This window comes from Colletotrichum higginsianum, assembly GCF_001672515.1.
Source record: "Colletotrichum higginsianum IMI 349063 chromosome 7 map unlocalized unitig_7, whole genome shotgun sequence".
Classification (NCBI taxonomy): Eukaryota; Fungi; Ascomycota; class Sordariomycetes; order Glomerellales; family Glomerellaceae; genus Colletotrichum; species Colletotrichum higginsianum.
Genome location: NW_017263917.1, coordinates 2,474,608 through 2,496,141, shown reverse-complemented (window position 1 = coordinate 2,496,141; position 21,534 = coordinate 2,474,608). Strand labels below are relative to the sequence as shown.

General features: G+C 57.3%; 5 protein-coding genes across 5 annotated transcripts; 1 reads left to right on the top strand and 4 right to left on the bottom strand.

The window, feature by feature from the left end:
• Positions 1–676: 676 nt before the first annotated feature.
• On the bottom strand, positions 677–2,182 carry CH63R_10443 (Phosphatidylinositol N-acetylglucosaminyltransferase gpi3 subunit; the record flags this gene model as incomplete). The annotated part of the gene is made up of 2 exons (XM_018305417.1): positions 677–1,649; positions 1,704–2,182. 2 exons carry the CDS (start codon positions 2,180–2,182, stop codon positions 677–679), a joined length of 1,452 nt encoding a protein of 483 aa, XP_018154841.1.
• Positions 2,183–2,598: 416 nt separating this feature from the next.
• On the top strand, positions 2,599–5,271 carry CH63R_10442 (DEAD/DEAH box helicase; the record flags this gene model as incomplete). Its single annotated transcript, XM_018305416.1, has 1 exon — positions 2,599–5,271. The coding sequence occupies one exon, from the start codon at positions 2,599–2,601 to the stop codon at positions 5,269–5,271; it is 2,673 nt and encodes an 890-aa protein (XP_018154840.1).
• A 662-nt stretch (positions 5,272–5,933) lies between these two features.
• CH63R_10441 (Calcium-transporting ATPase) lies at positions 5,934–9,952 on the bottom strand (the record flags this gene model as incomplete). Its single annotated transcript, XM_018305415.1, has 3 exons — positions 5,934–8,449; positions 8,501–9,754; positions 9,874–9,952. The coding sequence occupies 3 exons, from the start codon at positions 9,950–9,952 to the stop codon at positions 5,934–5,936; spliced, it is 3,849 nt and encodes a 1,282-aa protein (XP_018154839.1).
• Positions 9,953–15,472: 5,520 nt separating this feature from the next.
• CH63R_10440 (uncharacterized protein) lies at positions 15,473–15,652 on the bottom strand (the record flags this gene model as incomplete). Its single annotated transcript, XM_018305414.1, has 1 exon — positions 15,473–15,652. One exon carries the CDS (start codon positions 15,650–15,652, stop codon positions 15,473–15,475), a length of 180 nt encoding a protein of 59 aa, XP_018154838.1.
• Positions 15,653–17,340: 1,688 nt separating this feature from the next.
• On the bottom strand, positions 17,341–20,826 carry CH63R_10439 (WD domain containing protein; the record flags this gene model as incomplete). Its single annotated transcript, XM_018305413.1, has 1 exon — positions 17,341–20,826. One exon carries the CDS (start codon positions 20,824–20,826, stop codon positions 17,341–17,343), a length of 3,486 nt encoding a protein of 1,161 aa, XP_018154837.1.
• Positions 20,827–21,534: the final 708 nt, after the last annotated feature.

Here is a 21,534-nt window from a genome sequence, read left to right as displayed (position 1 = left end):
CAGAAGCCAGCACTAACAACAGCGGAAAGCTTTGGGGTTTTGTCTCGCTCCGTCGTGCATGTGAGCTCTTGGAGATGCGCGCGCGTGGTGGGGGTTTCGATGCTAAGAAGGTCGCATGGCCCACGCCAAAGCGCTTGGCCGTATCAGGCAGCTCAGGGCCGACCCAGGCCGTTGAAAGATGCAAACCGCGGTCCGATATGGGGACAATGACAGCCAATCCCGTGTGTTTGTCGGCGCTGTCCGGGGCTGCGGACGGGGGCATCCAGGACGAATAGTCGACCCAGACTCCCAGACTTCCATGCTGATTGTCTTTTGGCCTGCTGTCATTGGAGGAATACTTACGAGCAAGTATCTTCCGACGTTGCGCGCGGCCCTTTTGGGCCGCGGATTCTGTGAATTTGAAGCCGCCCTCGATGGGCTGACTCGGCACGCAGGAAAATGTTGGCCGAGGGCCTGGGCCCATTTCCCATGTTGCATGTCCTGCGATTTCCGCCGGTCATCACCGGTCATCGCCGACAACCACAGGTCGGGTTGGATTTCTGGTCCTGCAATTCGCGATTTTCTGCCTGCCCTTCGCATAGTGTTCGAATGATTTCGGGCAGTGACATTTTAAACCGATCGGAATCCTCCGAATGCATTGCTGGCGATGATGTGGTTCTGGAGAATGGAGATTCCCTCAATCCTCCTTAGAGTCCTCAGCATCGTCAACGATCTTCCGCGGCCACTCGGGGCAAATGTCGATCTGCTCTCGTGGGAACCACAACTCCAGGAATAAAAACAGCAGGTAGTCGACAATGACGCAGAGACAGAAGAGCTTGCCCGCCCAGATGCCGCAGCCGTAGTAGCGTTTGAGCCGATCGATGAGTGTGAAGGACCGCACTCGACTGTTGCCAAAGGTTGAGGGGTTGGCGGTGTCGAACCCGTAAAACTCGGCTTCGCTAAGCTCGCCGGTGATTCCGTGATAGACCCGCTCCGTACGGATGGCTACGTTGGTCCAGGAATACATCTTTCGGACCTGCTCGTGGAAGCGCTCAGTCCGCACCTTGTTTGCCCTCAGAGCAGCGATCGCCTTGCCCGTCGCAACAACCAAGTCGTCCTCCTCTGGCTTTGCAAAGACAGTCATGTGAGATGGTAGGACCTCGGGAATCCCGCCGACTTGCGTGCATACGACGTACAACCCACAGCTAGCTGCCTCCACAATGACCGTACCAAAGGCCTCCGTCAAACTCGGGTGTAGGTAGATGTGGCCTCGAACCATGACATCCCGCACCTCTTCGTGGCGTATCGGGCCCAGCATCTCGACGCGGTCTTGTAGAACGTTCTGTTCAATCATCTGCTCGAGGTCGATGGCCTTTGGGCCCGAGCCGGCAATGATGAATCTCGTGTTGGGGTGGTTCTCCAGGATACGGGGGATCGCGGCTGTCAGAAGATCCGTCCCCTTGTTATAAAACAGGCGGGATATCACCACGATCGTAATCACGTCGTTCGGGCCGAGATGGTGCGCTGGGGGCGGGTTCTGTCCAAAGGGTTGTCCAGCAGCGTCGGAAGATGGGTAATCGAGGGGGCGGAAGTTCTCGGCAACGACGGCGTTGGGAATGACCGAGACCATGAGGGGGTCCAGAGACGCTCGGAGGACAGTATTCTCTTTGCTGCGAGGCCCAGTTAGTTACCTGTCTCCGTCGACGATCCACGGCGCAACGTACCATGTATGGCTGACGCAGATGACATGGTCCACGTCGCTCAGGGAGAACTTGAGGATCTTGTTCGTCAGAATACTGGCTGCATCCGCGAAGCCGAACAGCGAGTGGTCTGTGAAGACGGTCCGCAGACCCATTGTCCTTGCGTGTAGGATCGCTTCATGGCACATACTGCTCAGACTCGCATGGCCGTGGACAATCTCGATCTGCTCTCGGATGAGGATGTTGCGGAGGATCGGGAAGAAGGAGAAGACGGTCGGAAATGTGGCGGATCGAAATATGACGAGGAACGGGACGTGGTAGACTCGCAGGCCGTTGGTCAAGTTCCGCACGCCGCTGCGGCCTTCGTAGGCGTGGGTGATGATGATGACTTTGTGTCCGCGGTCGATGAGCTTCGTGGATAGTTGATAGATGTGGCTCTCGACTCCTCCTGGCTGTGGGAAAAAGAAGTCGCTAACCATAGCGATATTGTATGTTCGACTCATCTTGTCGGCTTGCTCGGCGCGAGCAATTGTCACCTTGGAGATTGGTGCTGGAGCATCGTCTCGTAGAGCTTCGAAGGCGTCGCGAAATCACAGGTGCCGGTCGCAATAGTACCTTCTTAGGTACTTACCCTTACTCTCCTAGGTAGGTAGTTACGCGGCGGGATGGTGCGCGCGCCGAATGTAGGTACGTACCGGAGCTTAACTATGTACCTAGGTACCTTAGCTTCGATTCCGATAAGGAACAAAAGTACAGGCGGTGGACAGGGGCAGAAATGCGATAAGGAACGCCGTCCAACTTTTTTTTGGGATGCGCCAGCTGCCCCTCCAACACTACATATCTATGCAGCTATCACGCCTCGACGCTTGCGCAAATACGGCTATAGGTTGTCAAAGGTCCCACAAGCCCAATTGGTGAGATGTACGCCCGTTACGTCCCCTCGAAGAAGAACCAGGAGGCTCCGAAGCCTGCCGAGCCGTCACCTCCGTCGCCAACTCCACCGGCCCCCGCGCCGTCCTCGATCCCGACCGACGACGGGCTCGTGACCGGAGGTTCGACCGCCAGTCCCTATGCGAGATTCGTTCCCTCAAAGAGCTCGAAGCCCCGTAGTTCCCTCTCCAATGTAACCACGGCAAACGCCCACGACAGCCTGTCCCCGGCGACCAAGCGCAAGCATCAGGTCTCGGTCGAGGCCGAGGAAGAGGCACCGACAAAGAAGAAGAAGTCCAGGAGGTCCGGGGATGGTGTTGGATCGGACGAGGATGCAGCCACGCCCAAGAAATCCAAGAAGGAGAAGAAGATCAAGACCTCTGGGCAGGACTCTGCGCCTGTAGATGACGCCGACGCGATGGACACTCGCGACGATGAACCTCGGGCCACGGAACCACAAGAGACGGGAGCGGAGGAGAACAAGATGCAGAAGAAGAAGAAGAAGAAGCGTGCGTCAGACGCCGCCAATTCCGATACCATAGCCGAGGAAAACGACGCACCAACCAAGAAGGATAAGTCGAAAAAGAAAAAGAAGAACCGCGACGACGCCGGAGACGAAGAAGAAGAACAAGAACAAGACAAGGTCGATGTGCGGCACAAAACCGTCTTGGCCAAGGCCACCAAGTACCTCAAGAAGTCGGCGGAAGCGGCCCAGGCCGGCGCCCCCGAGAAGATGGACGTCGACGACGCAGAACAGGTGGAAGAAGAACACGGCCTCGAACCCCTGCCGCAGCCCGAGCCCGCCCCCCTCGACGCCTCGAAACCCTCCTACGAGACCCTGCCACACTGGCTCGCCGCCCCAATCCGCGTCGCCCCCGACACCCGGACGCCCTTCGTCGACATCGGCATCAACCCGAAGGCCGCCCAGATCCTCGAGGCCCGCGGTTTCCGCGACGCTTTCGCCGTCCAGACCGCCGCCGTGCCCCTGCTCCTCCCGTCCTGCAAGCACCGCCAGGGCGACCTCCTGGTCGCCGCCGCCACCGGCTCCGGAAAGACGCTGGCCTATGCGCTCCCCATCGTGCGCGATCTCAGCCAGAGCGCCGTCACGAGGCTGCGCGCCCTCGTCGTCCTGCCGACGCGTGAGCTGGTGAAGCAGGCGCAGGAGGTGTTTGAGCTCTGCGCCGGCGCCTTCGACGGCCGCGACCAGAAGAGGGTGCGCGTCGGCGTCTCCGTCGGAAGTCAGCAGTTGAGGCACGAGCAGGCCGCCCTGGTCGAGAGGAACGAGAGATACGACCCCGAGGCCTATCGCGCGGCTCACCAGCGGGAACTCGACGCGTGGAAGGAGGTCGAGGAGTCGACGGCCGACGCCGATGACGACGCGGCGGTCGCGAGCTCTCTGCCGGACCACGTCGTGAACTACGCGTCCAGGGTCGACGTCCTCATCTGCACCCCCGGCAGGCTTGTCGAGCACATCAACCTCACGCCCGGCTTCTCGCTCGACTACGTGCGCTGGCTGGTCGTCGACGAGGCCGATAAGCTCCTCGCGCAGAGCTTCCAGGGCTGGCTCGACGTCGTCATGCCCAAACTGCGCACCGACGACAAGTTCAGCGCCCGCGACTTCCCCGATTCCAACCTCTCCGGCGTGCGCAAGGTCGTCCTCAGCGCCACTCTCACCCGGGACCTGAGCCTGCTGAGCGGGCTGCAGCTCCGTCGGCCGCAGCTCATCGTCCTCGAGGGCGACCAGGCCGACGGCACAGCACCCATCGCCGAGCATACCCTGCCGACCCTCCTCAAGGAATCCGCCATCAGGGTCCACGACGCGAACCTCAAGCCGCTCTACCTCATCGACCTCCTCCTCGGCGGCCACCTCATGTCCGAGACCGCTTCCAAGACGCTATCCACGTCCGCCGCCCACAAGGACGGCTCATCCTCCTCATCCTCGGACAGCTCCTCAGATGCCTCATCCGAGAAGAGCTCCGATTCCGACTCAGACTCAGACACGAGCTCAGACTCAGACACGAGCTCAGACTCAGACACGAGCTCAGACTCCGACTCCGACTCCGACTCGGACAGCTCATCGGACGCCAGCTCAGAAGCCGCCGCCGGCACGTCCAAACCCAAAACCGCCCGCACTCTCTTCCAGACGACGGCCCTCATCTTCACCAAGTCGAACGAGTCCGCCCTCCGCCTCTCCCGCCTCATCTCCCTCCTGCACCCGTCCCTGGCGCCCTCCATCGCGACCCTCACGTCGACCCAGAAGACCTCCGACCGTCGCCGCGCCCTCCGCGCCTTCGCCGGTCGCCGCCTGCGCCTGCTCGTCGCCTCGGACCTCGTCGCCCGCGGTATCGATCTGCCCCTCCTCGACAACGTCGTCAACTACGACCTGCCCGCCAGCGCCGCCGGCTACGTCCACCGCGTCGGCCGCACTGCCCGCGCCGGCCGCGCCGGTGCCGCATGGACCCTCGTCGAGGACGGCGAGAGCGGCTGGTTCTGGGGCCGCATCGCCAAGCCGAGCAGCGGCATCCGCCGCGCCGTAAAGGTCGACCGCCTGCGCATCGGCGACCCGGACACCGGCGGGTTCGGGGACGATCGGGTGCGCGAGTACGAGGAGGCGCTCGAGAAGCTGGGCAAGGAGGCTGGCGAGGCGAGGAGGCACAGATAGCCTCTTGTCGCTGTTGTTGCTGCTGTTGCATAGTAGTAGTGTAAAGATGATTAATACCATATCAAGCGTTCAAATATGCCAGCAGATCTCCGCACCATACATCTATTTCTCTACTTTGATCTTAGATGAGCAGTTCGGGGGGAGCCCACTCACTGTTCACAATAAAACATTCAATAACACCCCCCGGAGAATGGATGTCCGATGTTCACATCATTGGCAAGCATCATCCGGTCCGGTGAACACACCAATTGATCACGAGAAGCGATGCGCAAATTGAATCAAGATTTGGTATCATTGAACATTAACTAATTCTGGTATTCGGTCTTCGCAGCGTACACGGTCGGCGGTCTATCGATTGGTTGGTTTGTTTGTTTGGTGAATATCGTACAGGTTGTAAAGGCAAAAAGGGGGTTTTGTTTTTTGCTTAAGTCGTATCGTATCGTTCGATCGGTCCAAGGAAAATAAGAGACGAGAATACCACATTTCGAATCTCGATTCGTTCGTAACATGAAGGGTAGTAAGTTGAAGAAAAAGCACACACACGCTCAGCTATTGATGAACAAGACAAAATGGACCGATCATTACGCCAAAGGGCGCATCGATGCACAACGAGGCGGATGCTGGCCCATGAGATATGGACGGGCGCACTCCTTGTGGTCGACTCAGGCCCGCGGCACCTCCAATTCGTTTCCTCCCTCATTGGTCCGGCTGTCGTGAGACAACGGCCGTTCGACAGGCGACAGGCCGCCAACACTGGCGGCCACGATACCGGGCATGCCCAGAGCGGCCTTCATCGGCGACGTGTTATGCCTGCTGGAAGATCTGGAACCACTCCGGCTGCGGGTTCTCTCGCGGTACTCGCGGGGCTTCATAATGACCTCGCTGATCTGGCTGATTCTTCCTCCCTTGATGCGCTTCAGGAACGCCAGGTCGTCTCTGATCTCCATCAGAGCATCCTTAACACCACCCAGGTGCTCGGCATCCTCGTCTTCCGTCTTCTTCTTGCGCTTCCACTTGGGAATCTTGGACCAGCACCAGGCGAAGGGCTTAACGAGTGCCACGAAGACGGCGTCGGGAACGAGACGGATTAGAATGCCAACAGGGACGGAAAGGAAGCCAAGGACAATGGAAATACCCCATTGCGGTCCATTAAGACGCTCGACCTTGAAGGCGGCGCCGCCAACGTAAACGATGAGGATCTGGCCGCCGGCCATGATGGCCATCATGAGAGCGAATAGCTTGTTCTTGGTGATTCCCTCAAAAATGTTCAGCTTGTTGTCGATGCGTCTGCTGTTGATGAGCTTGAAAATCTGCATGAAGACGAAGACGTTGAACACGAGCGTCTTGCGCTGGCCTTCCGGGTAGTTGTTGATACCGGCCGGACGGACAAAATGCAGAATGAGGGTGACAATGAGCTGGTAGATGGACTGGCCGATGATCATCTTCCACATGGGCGTGTTGATCAGGGCGGCCGTCTTGGCCTCAGGTTTCCGGCGGAGCATGCTCTCGGTAGGAGGATCGGTGGCGAGGGCGAGGGCGGCGAAGGTATCCATGATAAGGTTCACCCATAGAAGCTGAACGGCGTTCAACACGGGCTCTTGTGTTTCGCTGCCAACAGCGGTGACGAAGGTGAGGATGACGGCCGTGATGTTTACGGTGATCTGGAACTGCAGGAACTTCTTGACGGCATCGTTGATGGCACGGCCCCAAGCCATGGCCTTGACAATGGACGAGAAGTTGTCGTCCATCAGGATGATGTCCGAGGCTTCCTTGGCAACTTCGGTTCCGGTGATACCCATGGAGAAGCCGACATCCGCCGACTTGAGAGCAGGCGCGTCGTTTGTGCCGTCTCCCGTGACGGCGACAACCTCGCCCAAGCTCCTCAGGGCCTTGACCAGGATCTTCTTGTCCTCGGGACTCGAACGAGCCAACACGCAAAGGTCTCTGACAATCGCAATTCGCTCACGGTCATCCATGCGGCGGAACTCAATACCTTCCATGACTTTGCCCTTCTCGGTCAGGATGCCGCAGTCTCTCGCGATCGCTCTGGCGGTCTCGACGTTGTCGCCGGTAACCATCTTCACAGACACGGAGGCGGTGCGGCAATCCTGCACAGCCTTGGGAACACCGGCGCGGACGGGGTCTTGGATACCGACAACACCCACCCACGTGAGGTTCTTGAAGATGCCGGAGAACTCAACGTTTTGGGAACCTTCCTCCTTGCGGACGTTCTCGGGGGGCCATTGCTCAAAGTCGCGGTATCCGAGGGCGATTGTGCGGAGGGATCGGCGAGCGTAATCGGTAATGATCTGGCGGATCGCCTCCTGCTGCTCCGAGGCCATTGACGCTGTGCCAGAGGGCTTGGTCGGGTCGGTAACGGCGTGGGAACATTGTCCCAAGAGGATCTCGGGGGCGCCCTTGACGAAGAAGCGGTACTTGTTGTTGGGCAAGCGCACGACAGCACCCATAGCCTTTCGCTTAGAGTTAAAGGGGAAAAGCTGCTCGATGGGGCAGTTCTCTCGCTCGATGGCGATTTGCTGCAGGGCGAAGCATCGGCGAGCCCAGTCGAGCAGGGCCGTCTCCGTCTTGGTACCTACAAAGAGCTGCTTTCCGTTCTCTTCCGTTTCAAAAGCAGTCGTGTTCATGGCCACGGACTGCTTGACAAGATCTCTGAACTCGGGGTCCAGGGCCGATGAGAGCTTGGACATGGTGACTTCGGCCGCAGGCTCGCTGTGAATCTTTTTGTCGTCTCCAGCGACCTGCTCGTGAGTTCCATCCTGCGTATCGGCAGTTTGGTCGTCGACGGCGGTGAAACGGAACTTGCCGGTGCCCAGAGTGCCGGCCACGACAGTCATGACGTTCTCAGTAAGGGTACCGGTTTTGTCGGAGCAAATAACGGTGGCATTGCCCATGGTCTCGCATGATTGCAAATGTCGGACGAGGTTGTTCTCCTTTGTCATCCGCTTGGTTGCGTACGCCAGGGCCAGTGTGACGGCCAGGGGTAGACCCTCAGGGACGGCAACGACGATAATGGTGATGGAGGTGATGAGAATTTGCAAGAACCGCTGGCCCTTTTCCTCAGGGGTACCATCGTTCTGCGGGAGGTGGGCCAGGAATTCGATCGTGAGGACGCCGAGAAGCAGCAAACCAGCACCACTGCCGAGCTTTGCAATGTATCCTGTTTCGCCGTGTTAGTGATGTCTCTGAGCAGGAAACGGAGCAAACTTACCCGCAAGAATATTGAGCTTCAGCTGCAGGGGAGTCATGCCGGGGTCGTCGCGAAGGGACATCATGGTCTTGCCGTGACTGGAGTTCTCGCCAACAGCGGTGACGAGGAACGTGCCAACACCGTCGAGAACTCTAGCGCCAGAGATGATGAAGGGATCAAGCTTCTTGGGGTTCACTTCCTCCTCGAATAATGCCTTCATGACGACGTCGGCAGGCACCTTCTTGATGAGATCCGACTCTCCGGTGGCGGACGACTCGTCGCAGCTGACATTGTGACCGTCAATGAAAACGCCGTCAACGGGGATGATGTCTCCCTGCTCCAGCAGCATGACATCTCCGACGAGAATTTCGTGCACTGAGAGGTTGGCGGGCTTTCCGGAACGAATGACCTTGACGACGCGGTCCTCCTTCTTCTGGTTCAGCTTGCGAAACTGGCGTTCCTTTTGCCAATCGTTGATGGAACCAACGACTACGACAATTGTGATAGCGACGATGATGGCCACACCCTCGACCCATTCGAGCTTGGCCGTATCGTCTCCGTGATGTGTCGCACCGAAGGTCTGGTACAGTCCCAAAGCTAGAGAAATGACGGCTGCCACACTCAATAGAATCAAAACCTTGTCCTTCATGGCGATCCAGGCAAGCTGCAAAAGCGACAGCGATTTCCTCTCGGGCAGGAGGTTCAGGCCAAAAACGCGCTTCCGGTCGTCGAACCCCTTGCCTGCGCTGTCGCCATGCTGAACGGCCTCCTGCTGCAGGGAATCCGTCGGTACGGGCTCCGATGATGAGGGGAGCTTCTTGCCAGCAGCGACGGCCTCGTCGAAGCTGACAGCGCCGTCGAGCCTGGATTCGTCGAGACTGAGGCCGGCGCGCCTGTCTGTCCGCAAGCCCTTTTCCAGGCCCACCAACCCGCCGACGGCAACAAAGGCATCGAGACTCTTGGGGTTGATAAGTTTGGAAACCTGGCCGGGCGTGAAGGCAAAGGGATTGTTGTCGACATGAAAGGAAGCTTCCTCGCCGGGGTTCGGTGCGAGAGCGTCGTCGGGGTTCAAGCCATAGCCCTTGGGTGCGTCTGAGTGTTGGACAGTTGGGGAACCCTTGTCCGTGCCGTCATTCGTCTTGGACTTGGCCAAGGTGGTGTTGTTGGAGTCCCACGACTGTGATCTCGACTTTCTTGTGGGCACTGATAACGTATTGTTCACCTCATCGCCATTGTCCGAAGACGGTGTTGATGATGTGTTGTGAAGTTCGTCTCCTGTAAGTCGGACGCGGTGGTTAGTTGGTCCAGATGGACGCGTTACGATGTCTTTTTTTTTTTTTCGTTCTTCTGACCGGTCCAGGGAGGAAAGAGTGGAATGCAACATGGCGTCATACCTTGTTCGTTCACGGCCGAGGTGTCGAGCGTGATAGTAGGAGCTCGTGGCCGCCTCAGCGGTGAGTTATTCCTTGGCATGGTGCTGGTTGCCTTGGGCCGGTTATTTTGAATGTGTTACCGGCGTCAGGTTGCCGTCCTCCTGTGTGGTGTTTTGTTTTCAAGGAGTGGCGAAACCGAAAGGAGAATTGAAAAAGGAGGGGGGAGAGAAAAGGAGAGAGAGAGAGGGATAAACAATTAAAACAATTCGGTCTCTCTTTTTTGGAAGAAAGGGAGGTAATGGTCCAGGTCCAGGTCCAGGCTTGCTTGGCTGGAGGCTGCTTTCGGTAGGGAGTTGGGTGGGAAGGGTAGCCGCAGAAGGGTTTGGGGGAATTGGTGGTTTACAGACAAAGAACGAGACGGCACAGTACCGTCCTGCCTTATTGATGGAGGTACCGAGAGAGAGAAAAGTGCAGGAGAAAAGTGTGGCAATCAGTGCAACAACCCGTGAGGAATCCAGGCCTAATGGGGATTGAGAGGCGGTGTAGGTTGGGCAGTCTTGTTGAAGGGAGGGAGACTGGGAGACTGGAAGAATGATGGATTGTCGATCGAGAGTTTGTTCGGCTGAAGTCTGGCCGACCTGAGGAGGGTGGCGGGATGTGTTTGTCTGGAGATTAAGAGATTACTGGTGCCAGCGATGCGATGATGGCCGTCGTTGTCGATGAATGTCGACGTCCAAGCCGACGGGGCGTATTGATATGGACGGCCGAGGGGGGAATGAGTCTGGAGAAGGGGGTGGTGGTTCCGCTAGGTACTATGGGGTCTCATGTCGTTCCATGGGCCATTTGAAGGGGGCTGTGTGAAGGCCAAAGGTAGTTGAGTTTTTTTCTTCTCCTTCCCTCTTAGTTCTTGTTTTTCCCTTCTCCCTTCTTGTTACCTATAGTCTGGACCGTCGAGGTACCGGTTTGGCAAATGTTGGTTGGTGGTTGGCAGCGACAAGGTGCACTGGGGGGGAGGTGAATAGAGTTGCGTGACAAGAAATGGGGACAGACTGCGCTGGTGGGTGGGGTCGGGCTTTTGGCAGGGCAGATTCTTGAACAGAGGCTGGATCCTGGGCGGCGACGATGAGATATGAGCGAGGAGAGGAAGGTGAGAGCGAGGATGAGAGTGAGAGTGAGAGTAAGGGAAGTGAGTGACGTGACGTGAACGTGATTCGAGTATCGGCGGGAATGGCGGTGTTGACGGGTGAACGAGGAGCCAAACACCACACAACAGGACGCAATATCGAGGAGACGAGACAAGCGTCTACACTACTCCGTTCCTAGGTACGGATACTGCTAGGTCTGCTTCACTAACTGGCTCCGAGGTTACAGCAGAGAAGGTAAAGAAACAAGAAACTCGGTAAAATAGGAAAGGGAACAAACACTGTACGTCAATTCTCACCATGACATGAACCATAAACACGCCCTCACTCTGACTCTGACACTCGCACTCACACTCACACTCAGGGCGTCGGGGCTTCATTCGCTTGGCTTGGGGGGGGTGATGTGCTAGCCAGGCTTGGCTCTGGTGATTCGTGAATGACAGGAGACGGGAGGACCTACACAGCCACCATGACTTGGCTAGGCCGCCAGAAAGCCAAGGAAATTCCAGCTTTGCCAAGAGGTCGCTCACGCCCTGTACGTAAAGCTGCAGCGGCAAGCCGTCGTCCAACGAGCCCAGCCGGGAACCAGAAACAAACCCCAGTTCGCCTTTCTGCGGGCTCCTGGCTCCTGGCTCCTGGCTGCGGGCTGCGGGCTGCGGGCTGCGGGCTGCCGGTGTTCACAACTCTTTTTTTGAATTTTTTTATAAGTATCCTCTCGCCGCTGGCATGGAGAGCGCTGGATGAGGGTGACTGAGTGAATGTCAGTGAATGGGTGGATAGATGGGTGGGCGGTCCGAGTGAGTGAAGATCGTCCAGGTCAATTACACGGACGTATTTCCTCGCTGGCAATCGAGGCATCCTCATTGGCGATCGAGTGCGGTCCAGGTAGCGCAAGGGGGCACGCCGCCAAGCCATATCGTTGAATTGCGGTGGAATTGCTTCCCATCAAGGGGAACAAAACCATTCAAACGGGTTGAGGTTCAGCATGGATCCTCCTCTCGGCTTCTCTGTGTTTCTCTTTACAGAGTACTCATCAATCCTTCCGCCTGCGAACACCGTCTGTACCAGGCAGCATATCACCCCAAAAAAAATTTTCTGCTCGTCGCATCCTGCGCCAAGATGGATGCATATCCACGTCCATGCCTCTTCTACCGAGGTGAGCGTGGTGGATGGAATTAATGGCCATGACCACAGCATGTAACCTCGTTCACCACGGGCCCGGTGTTCGCTTCGGCGGCTCACCGGTGGGGAGGTGACTTGGGTCACTCCCGGAGCCCGGTGGACTGATGTTGCCCAAACGCTGACAGGATTGGGGACAGCAACGCCGAGACATTTTGGGGGGGTTTTGCCCTTTGCCTTGACCTGACTCTCTTATTTCTGGAGGGGAAAAGGAGGCAGCCGGCCGCAAAACGAGATGAGCCACAGTCCGGCGCTCTTGGCAGGAACCCAACAGAGGAAAGAAAGGAGCAACTCCTGATTCAGTACCGATCGGTTTTGAGACTGTAACGAGATTCCATGTGGTAGGTTCTTGGTGCGGGAGAAGAAGAGGGGGGAAAAACTATTGTACCAACCGGACGAAACTCTCGGTTGAACATCTTTCGTCTTGTCACTCGCCCCAAAAAAAAAGCATGTGTCACGACTGGTTGAAAGGGGATCATCGTCACAACTTCTCCACGTGTGTGGCCATACTGCGGGGGGTGGGATGGGATGGGATGGGTTGGGTTGGGTTGGGATAGGATATGGGATGGGATGCAGCGTGAGATCGGGGCAGCTTGAGAAAGAAAAAAAGAGGTCTCGCTCTGCCGCGAGCTTGACGGACCAAACTCAACGATGATGGGTGCATCCCATCATTGGCGTGGCGGCTCCCCCCATCTGCATCCGCATCTGCATCAGTCATACCACTTTGTGCCTATCACGACGGTGTGCAGAACTCCCAGGTGTCAAGACATCTCATACTAATCATTGTGGACAGTCTGTAGTACCATAGTATGCTCTGTAATGCGACCCGGAGGCATCCCAGTTCCCGGCCCCCCGGCGACACCTCCCCCCTGGCAACAGCGAACCGGAACAAGACCCCCGACGGCGAAAGGAGGGCGGCAGGACCCATTTCATTAGCATCGTTTCCCATCACATCACGGGTGGGGCCCATTTGATGGACGGGACTGGGCTTCATCGGGAGTCGATAACTACCGGCTCTGAATGCGCCTCTAGGCTCAAAGACGGCAGAACTCACATAACGCCGTCGGCAAAGGGGTTTGGAGGAGACGGGAAGAGTCAGGACAGACAGGCAGGCCGACGGACTGATGGACAGCACTGCCACCCCTGATCGTCTCTCTCTGTCGCCTTCTCGCATCTCCGTCTGTTTGTGTTTTTGCAAGTCGCCGGAGAGGGTCCAAGGAGAGAAGGGGGGGCTGCCAAGCCAAGACTTGACATCATCAAATCACACAGCCAGCAACAACACATTCTCTGATGGTGTACGGATCTATACAGTACCACCCTGAACAAGCTTGATCGTTAGAGGATGGGGGACACACGACTCTAGAGAAATGCGCGATGAACTCAACCAACCAGTCAGTCAGTCACACCCACACGGATACAAAGACACTCACACGTGCCCGGTGCTTGGAGGGAGGCGCAGTCCAAATTCTCAAGAGCCAAAGTGAAAGAAGGAAAACACGACGCTATCATGGTGAAATGCCAAGAACTTGTCCAATTTGCGTTTGGTTTTGATAGCCCCCCCCCCCCCCCCCCGTTGCATCCCTCATCCTTTCCCCACCCGCCGACCCCCTTTTTGCGCAGAAAAAGTTTAATCGATGCAGCTCTGATTCCTTCTTTTTTTTTTTCGCCCTCTTGTCCTGCTTCGCTTTTTGATGCTCTCCAGGGGTTGTCCCTCCTCTGACGTCAGGGCCCTGCACCTCGGGAAGCTGCTGATAATGCTACTCTGCATTTCTGTATTCTACCGTAGCGACGAACGGGGGACCCGTACCGAAACGGGATACTCCCAGCCAGTCATCTTTCAACTCAATCCCATCTCACCTTGCTGGATTGCTTCCAAGAACTTCTGAGGACCGGCTCGATGCTCGACAGCCACCGATCGCGGTACACTCTTCCTTCTCTTTTATGTGGCTGGCTTACGCCCAACCTTTGCTAGCTGATTTGGGTCTTGTGGCGGTCTGGCCAGCCAACCTCTCTTCTGCCTGACTCTGACTCTGGCACTGACTCTGACACTGATTCTTGCTACTCTGACTTGTCTCTTTACTCTGTACACTCTGCTCTACTCCCTTCCAACCTAACCCATTTCCAAATCTCACTGGACAACAAACACAGCCTAACCGGACGGATATACCGCACCGTGAGGGCCAAGACCGATGGGGCCGCCCGCTATGCAAAAAGTTGCCTGCCGCTTCTCTCAGCCTGTGCCTAGCATGCCTCTGCCCGCCCCAGAGCTACACAACGACAACAACAACAACAACAACAACAACGAATGCCTGTCCGGCGCGCCAAGCGAAACCAACGCCGGCGAAGGATGATGGAAAACCAACAAACCCAAACGCGCAGCACACAAACACTCGCCTTGAACTTTCATCGTCACACCCAGCACTACACTGCGCAACGGGCTTGTTTCCTCCCTGCTGCTGTCGGCAATTCAAAATCGCCCCCCCCCCCCCCCCTCTTCCCCCTCTGACTCGGCCTTGGCACATGGCGCAGTCAATACTGATGACGCTCTTTTGCTGCTTCCTGTGCTACGCGAGATTTCCATGCCTCCCTCCCGATACGCCCCCAAAGCCGACTCATTCCGTTCCTGTGATTGAACATGCATACGTCCCCTCCCTCCATACGTGAACCCTCTTCACCCCCCCTCCCCATCCGGGGCAAGCCAACCCCGCTCCGGTATGCTACCAACTGTCGTGCCCGGCCGTTGCTCTCCACAATTGCCGGTCCCTGCCGGCGGCATGCCCGTCCTGTATCCGCAAATCTAAACTACTCCGAGCCGGCAAAGACGCCCGCTTAATGACTATCCATTCACTTTTGACGAGACGCACACGATCACTTGCGCAAGCTCTGCCGGTGCTGACGCTGCCGACCCTCGGTCCCTCATGCGTGCGCGCATTTGGCCGCTTCCGCAGGATCCTCCTAACCCGGGGGAGGACGGGCTCGGCCCATGATTACGTCTTGCCATCCCATCCCGTCTTGAACTACAGGGAAAGCTGGTCCCTCGCCCGTAGACTAAGCCATGAATCGTATAGGCTAATCAACCCCCCCTCCGTGACATTGTATCGTAACCACAGCCTCAGCCGTGAGACGGTAACCCCCCCGCCTGGAGCTGGTTCGCCGAGATACGCTTCCACCAGACGACGCATCACCACTCTCGAGGCTCAGCAATGTCGATTACCCCAGCCACTCAGTTCCACAGTATGCCCCATCCACGTAACCGCTGCCACCAGGGGCGGCATCGGCTTCGGATTCCGTAACCCAGCTCAGCCGCCAACGCAGTCGTTGCCTTTGTCTGCTCCGCCTCGCCCCTTTGCCGCCGTCAAGGCCGCGAGCCGAGCCACTAACACCACGTCCTCGAAGGCGACCTCGCTCCCGAGGCCTCCGTCTCCGCCCTTCGGTTCCTTCGGGGCTGGGTAACCCATCGGCAAGGCGGCGCTGGTCATGCTGGCGGGACTTGAAGTATTGGGGTAAATCGCGGGCCCGTAGTAATTAGCAGCACGAAGAGGATGTTATGTATCCTTCAATTATTTGCCAAGGGTGCCTATAGGCCAGATATAGACAGCGTGCATCGTGAGTTACAGTCAATATATCAGTGGTTGAAATTCTTTCAGTATAGTAGTTGGCCACAATCTCCGATCAGTTGTCTTCGCTGTCGAGGCAGTTGCCAAAAGCCCACCTCCCCTGCCCCTGTCTGAGAGCATCTTGCCTCGTAGCACCATGATTCCAGTTTGCTCAATAATTTCCATGTGGCTGACAGGTGTCGAAGTCACGCTTCTGGTTCATGGTGGTGTCCGTTGCCCGCACTGGGCTGACGCTGTCTGATTGCCAACCCGGTCGCTTCTTTCTTGTGCTATCAGATTGTTAGTCCTTTCAAAACTTACTACTGTTGACTTGTTGAACATGGTAGACTAAACTTGGGTAGTGTAGGACGGCCAGTTTGCAAATTCCCGGAACGACCCACAACATTTGCTTTTGCCCTAGAGTATCTCTATAAGGTAGAAGAGATGACCGGCGTCGTTGCTCTCTTCCGTCCATGCATGTCCCTATTTGAGCGCTCGCCGTCCCCATAGTGATCCGTTGGTTCAAGAGTTCTAGTGTCTGCCTCCCGTCTCATAGTTACGGCATTCTTATTGATGAGCCAGAGCTGGACAGGCAACAACGTGGCGCTGGAGACTATACCGTCAAAACGAATGGTACTTCGGACTCAATGGCCGTCGAACCTTTGAGGCCTTCTAGTCATCAACACCTTCATTCGGTACAAGCGTGGCAGCGTGGCAGCGTCACAGGAACTGAGAACGACCGTCGAAATGCCCTCTCATAGAGAATTGGGAGGCCAGCAGAGCTAGAAATGGCGATGGGGCTCTCAAAGGAAGCAAGCTGCCTGCTCAGCAACGTGAGTCCATGGAGTCATTTGGAGGCTTCCATAGATACTATCTATCATCTTCTTGATGACGGCACGAGCATCATCGACCACCATCCTAAAGGGTCGAGGTTTTCTTCCAGAAGCGATTCTTCAGATGTACTTGAACACTCTCTGTCTACTTCCAGACTGACCGACCGAACATCCTCGCGGAAGACTCTGTGGACCACTGAGTGTCGTTTGGACTTTCCGGGTCCATCCAAACCGCATCTCTCGCTTCCTGGTAACCAGCTTGTTGTCAACATCGTACCCTTTGATGTGAATGGGCTGTCCCGACTTTCTTCAGAGTCGTGTGCAAGGTACTGACATTGCACTAGGCCTTGGCTCCTATATGGGCAGCCATCGATTGTGCCACAACGACCAGCGTATGAATGGTGAGGCAAGGAAAACACTGGCGAGCCGGACACTGACGAGCAGATCCGTTACGTGCCCTACGACTCACACGGTCTCAATAGAGACACGGACCAAACAAGCACCCCACTCTTCCCTTGAACATTGGCGGTACAGCCATATGACATCTCAAGGTAATAAAAAGTTTGGCCACAATTGGGCTTGTTAATAACGTTATCGTACGGAGACGAACTCTCATGTCCGCTCTAAGTATCCTACACTACTAAGGACCGGGACGTTTGGACCCTTTCTGTCTATGCTCCATTGGCGCAGAATAAGTCAATTCAATCATAAAGAGTCGCGCGCAATACGAGGCAACACCTAGTTCCTTGTGCCCACGCGCCTTCTCCTCGTCGTCGACCCCATATCGACGTCACCAGCCAACTCGTCGACATCATCCTCCGCCATCGGCGTATCCTCGCCAGTGGCGACACTGGCCGGCCTCGTATTGCCGGAATTGGACGTAGCTTGACCTGTGCGTTCTTTCTCCGCATTGCGAAGCTCGCCGATGATCTTCTCAACCTCCATAGACATCATCCTCGTAGAACGGACTACGGCATCCTCGTCAACCTCATAACCCACCACGTCGGCACCATCAGCTGCTGTTCCACCCTTCATGAAGGCCGGACCCGGTCCGCGGCTTGGGTTAAGGTTATACATGATGGCGTTGGAGAACATGTGGACGAGCTCTCGCTCAAGCTGCGCGCTGTTGATGATGCTCTTGGGTGGCACTAGGTCCTCGCTGATTGGCAACAGAACAGATCCGGTACCTGGATCTCCGTCCGGGAGAGCCTTGGCGGCTTCCGTGGCTGCTCTGTTGCCATGAGTGATGGCCGCGCGGATGGATTTGATGTCCTGTGGTTGCAGAATGATTGTCTTGTAGCCAGGCGCGTCCCGCTCGCGGATCGGATTTGCAAACTGGTTCGCAAATCGGTGGGCACTGATTTGGTCGAGAGCGGCAGCGCTTACACGGCCAAACTGTCTCGTCCAGACGACGTGAGTGGGTGCCGTGGGCAAAGGCAGTGGCTCCGTCGGGGTGTCTTGACGTTTCCGTTTGTGAGCCAGCCGTGATGACACGCTGCTGGGAGTAATCATGTTCCTTCGACTCGGCACGCTTTCATCAGCAGTGGTATCGCCCGTGTCATCCTGTGGTTTTGGTGTCGCTCTTGGAGTCGCTCTTGGAGTGGTGTTCTCATCCTTAATCCTAGGCGCCAACTCGTGATGATCCATCGACAGCTCATCTGTCTGAGATGCCACCGACTGACTTCTCCGCATACCGACCACTGAAGATGGAGTGCTGCCAGCACGAACCTTGTTTGCGCTGCGAGGTGGTCGGCCCCGACCTCGAGGCCCGGGGGTCCTCGCCTCTGTTTTCGGCACCGGAATGGGCACCGGTGTCGGCTTCGGGCTGGCCTTCTTCGGTGCTTGCAATGGCGTCGGCGGCGGCAGAGATGTAGACTGTTGAACAGGACTCAGCGGCTCAAAAGCGGGGCTAGCGACCTCCTTTACGGTTCCGGTCAGACGGGGGGTAGAAGGCGTGGACTTCAATGTCCATTTGGTACCAGAGCCGGTAAGGAGGAACGCAGGAGGTGCGGCAACAGGCGTTTGTGGAGGCGGAATAGGCGTACTCGCGGGTCTTTGTGTCGGTTGAGGAACGGCTGTGTGCTGTGGAGCAAGGTGGGGAGGTATCGCTGGACGAGGGTGTTGCTGCTTGTTGAGCGGGGAGCTGACGCGACGTTGGGCGTCGGCCGACTTCGCCCCGAATGAAGCGGGCGCCAGGGAAGGGCTAAACTGCTGTTGCGCGTAGGTTGGTGGTGGGTAACCCTGGGGCCATCTTGGGGGAGGGACCGCAGTCTGTCCCGGGGGTCCAGATGGGGGGGTAGGCGAAGCAGCAGCAAGAGGCCTTTGTTGATGTTGATACCCGACGGGTGGTTGTGGAGGATGAGGAGGTTGTGAGGTATGGGGAGGATGAGGAGATGGCGAATGGGCCTGTTGTTGCTGTTGTTGCTGTTGTTGCTGCTGCTGCTGCTGCTGTTGTTGTTGCTGCTGCTGCTGTTGTTGTTGTTGTTGTTGCTGGGGGGGTTGCGGTCGTACAGGAGGGGCAATCGGAGTCGTCGATGACGGACGACCCTGAGGCAGGATTGCGGGTCTCTCTGAAGGGCTTTTGACCGGAGTTGAGTGCGTTGGAGCCACCAACTGCCCCTTGGACTGTGCTTGAGGCGGGTGAGGATGATGAGCCTGATGAGGTGGATGAGGCGGGTGAGGTGGATGAGGTGGGTTGGCCTGGGACTGAGACTGGGCCGGGCTCTGGACCGGAGCTTGAGTATTCAGTTGGGTATGAGCCTGCCCCTGGGGTTGAGGCGGCACTAATACAGAATGTGGTTGTTGCTGGGGAAGTCTCTGTGCTGGGTTTGGCTGGATCGGAACATGTGGTGGGTGCGGAGGCCCATGATACTGTCCTGCCGGCTGAGGGTACCACTGTGAGGGCTGATGTGGTTGGCCTGGGGTAGAGGGAGAGGATGTCGAGGGGATGTGAGGTGGCATCGGGCGGCCCGATGGTTGCGATGGCGGGGCAGCGGGTTGATACGGCTTTTCCCACTTGAGAGTCCCTGGTGTCGAGGGTTGCGCAGGCGCTGGCGGCGCTGTCGTCCGAGACTTCGGAATGTTGTCTGGTCGAGGTGATATGGCCGGGAGAGGAACTGGCGATGTCGACTGACCGGGACGGACTGGCGGGTGACCAGGGCCACCGGGAAGTTGAAGAACGTGACCAGCGCTGTTGGAAGGTCTGGGAGGCTGCTGCTGCTTGAGGGGTTGCTGTTGCTTGACCGGCAGGGCAGAGGCAGGCGTCGGAGCAGGAGCGCCGGCTACTGACACAGCTTGCGCCGGAGGCGGCGCAGGCGGCGGTTGGAATGCGCCTGTAGAAGGAACCACATCTCGTTTTGCCGGTGCAGGTTGCGGGGCACTCGCCAGAGTCGATGCTGCAGTTGTTGGCGGTCGGACATGGGAATGGGCATGGGGCGGTAACGGGACGGGTGTTGGAATCGGCACAGGAGTTTGTGTGGGAGCGGAAGCTTGTCCGGTGGCGGGCCTGATCGGTCTCGGAGCCTCGGCAGGCGGCGTTGGCGTCGGCGGCTTGGTCTTGGGATGCGCCGCAGCTTGCGCAGGCGTCGGAATCGGCGATGGTATCGGAACAGGCGTCGGGGTCGCCTTTGGGCCTTGATTGCCGTTCGGTCCTATTTGACGGGACGCATTGGCCTTGGCTCGGTCGGCGGCCTCTTGCGCTTCGAGGACCTGAATCTCCTTGGCCAGTTTTTCAATGCGCCGCTCTTCATCCCGAACACTCTTGACGACATGATTCTTGTACGTCGAGTAGAGTCGATCAACCAGCGCCGGGATCTTATGCAGCTGTTCCTTCACTTCCCTCAATGTAGGCAACGGCGGAGGGCCGAGCTTGCGCTTCTTGGAACTGGGCGACGAGGTGCCATCGGGCTTTTCTGCGGTCGCATTCCCACTCCGAAGCTCCTCCTGTATCAAGTACAGAAAGAGTTGTCGGAGCGCATCCGGGCTCAGTCGTGCGGCGTCATAGGTCTTGTCATCCTTGATCAGCGGATTGTTGACGAGAAGATCGGAGACCTTGGTGAATGCGGCGGCCTCGACGCCGTGCTTGAGGATGGCTTGGATGAGAAACAGGGACTCGAGGGGAGTGTAGGCGGCCGGGTTATTCATGCCCCAAACCGCACCTCGCCAGTGATCGAGGGCGCTGTCAGGTCTCGCGGGGAGAAGATGGATGGGCGCCAAGGTCTGCATCTCCGACGTTAGACAGGTGTCATCTTATCACGGCGTCGCAGGGCTGGAAGTTGCGTCGCGGGACGTACTGGCAGCCTCTACGAGGCCTCTACGAGAAGCTCTGGGTGGGCTGAGGCATCTATTTGGGCGCGTCCAGGGGTGTGAAGGGGTGGCTATCGCGAGCCACTCGTCGTCGGCGCGTCCAAGGTCGTGCGTGTCGTGTCGGACGGGGTGATGTTTTTTTTCGTCTGCTTGAGATGGGTCACGTGATACGAGATGCTTGGAAGAGTGTGGTATTTCGCTGGGTTAGGCGGGCCACTGGGCGGTCGATGAATTTTTCTTGTTGGTCGGTCGGCAATGTTGGAGAGTTGATGGGGAACTGAGAATGCAATCTGGAGCAGGCGGCGAGCGAGATGAACCACAGGCGCAGCACGGGGGTGGGTGAACCGTGAGCTTCGAATACGGGGCGGAAGGAAGCCTAAGGTATTGAGAAAAAAAAGGAAGACATGCATAGCGAGAGCGGGTCCAATCCGTCACTGTCACGTGGCCTTTAGGAAAATCAGAGGAAGAGCCGCCTTATGTCATCAAGCTCTGTTGTGATTGCCAAAAGGCAACCGCAAATCCGACCACCCACAAGGCGCCAAGGCATTCGCGGAAAACAACAACAACAACCAGCAAGGTGTGCGGTGCGGTGCGGGTAAGAGCAAGGTGAACTGGGGCTGCTTGCGG